This window comes from Geospiza fortis, unplaced genomic scaffold (assembly GCF_000277835.1).
Source record: "Geospiza fortis unplaced genomic scaffold, GeoFor_1.0 scaffold85, whole genome shotgun sequence".
NCBI lineage: Eukaryota > Metazoa > Chordata > Aves > Passeriformes > Thraupidae > Geospiza > Geospiza fortis.
Genome location: NW_005054358.1, coordinates 1,887,181 through 1,887,407, shown reverse-complemented (window position 1 = coordinate 1,887,407; position 227 = coordinate 1,887,181). Strand labels below are relative to the sequence as shown.

At 67.4% G+C, this 227-nt stretch overlaps 1 protein-coding gene across 1 annotated transcript in view; it reads right to left on the bottom strand.

The window, feature by feature from the left end:
• The window catches only part of LOC102042972 (glutamine synthetase-like), a 6,162-nt gene extending 6,003 nt beyond the window's left edge, over positions 1–159 (bottom strand). The window contains exon 1 of the mRNA XM_031059233.1: positions 8–159. Within this exon, the coding sequence (XP_030915093.1) occupies positions 8–159 (152 nt within the window). The remainder of the gene's footprint in view (positions 1–7) is intronic.
• Positions 160–227: the final 68 nt, after the last annotated feature.

Sequence of the window (227 nt, the reverse complement as noted above, 5' to 3'; positions counted from 1 at the left end):
CCCCCCCCCCCCGCTGCCGTCGATCCAGACGTAGGTGACCTGAACCCTCCCATCCTGGGGCAACCTCATGTACTGCTCCCGCACCAGCTTGTTCAGCCTGGAGCTGTGCGACACCGACATGGCGACGGCCCTGCGGGGGCGCACAGGTGAGTGCCACATCTCCCCCGGCCCATCGTCCCCAGGGGTGTGTTACAAACCAACCTCCCAGCCCACAACGAGCCACCCCG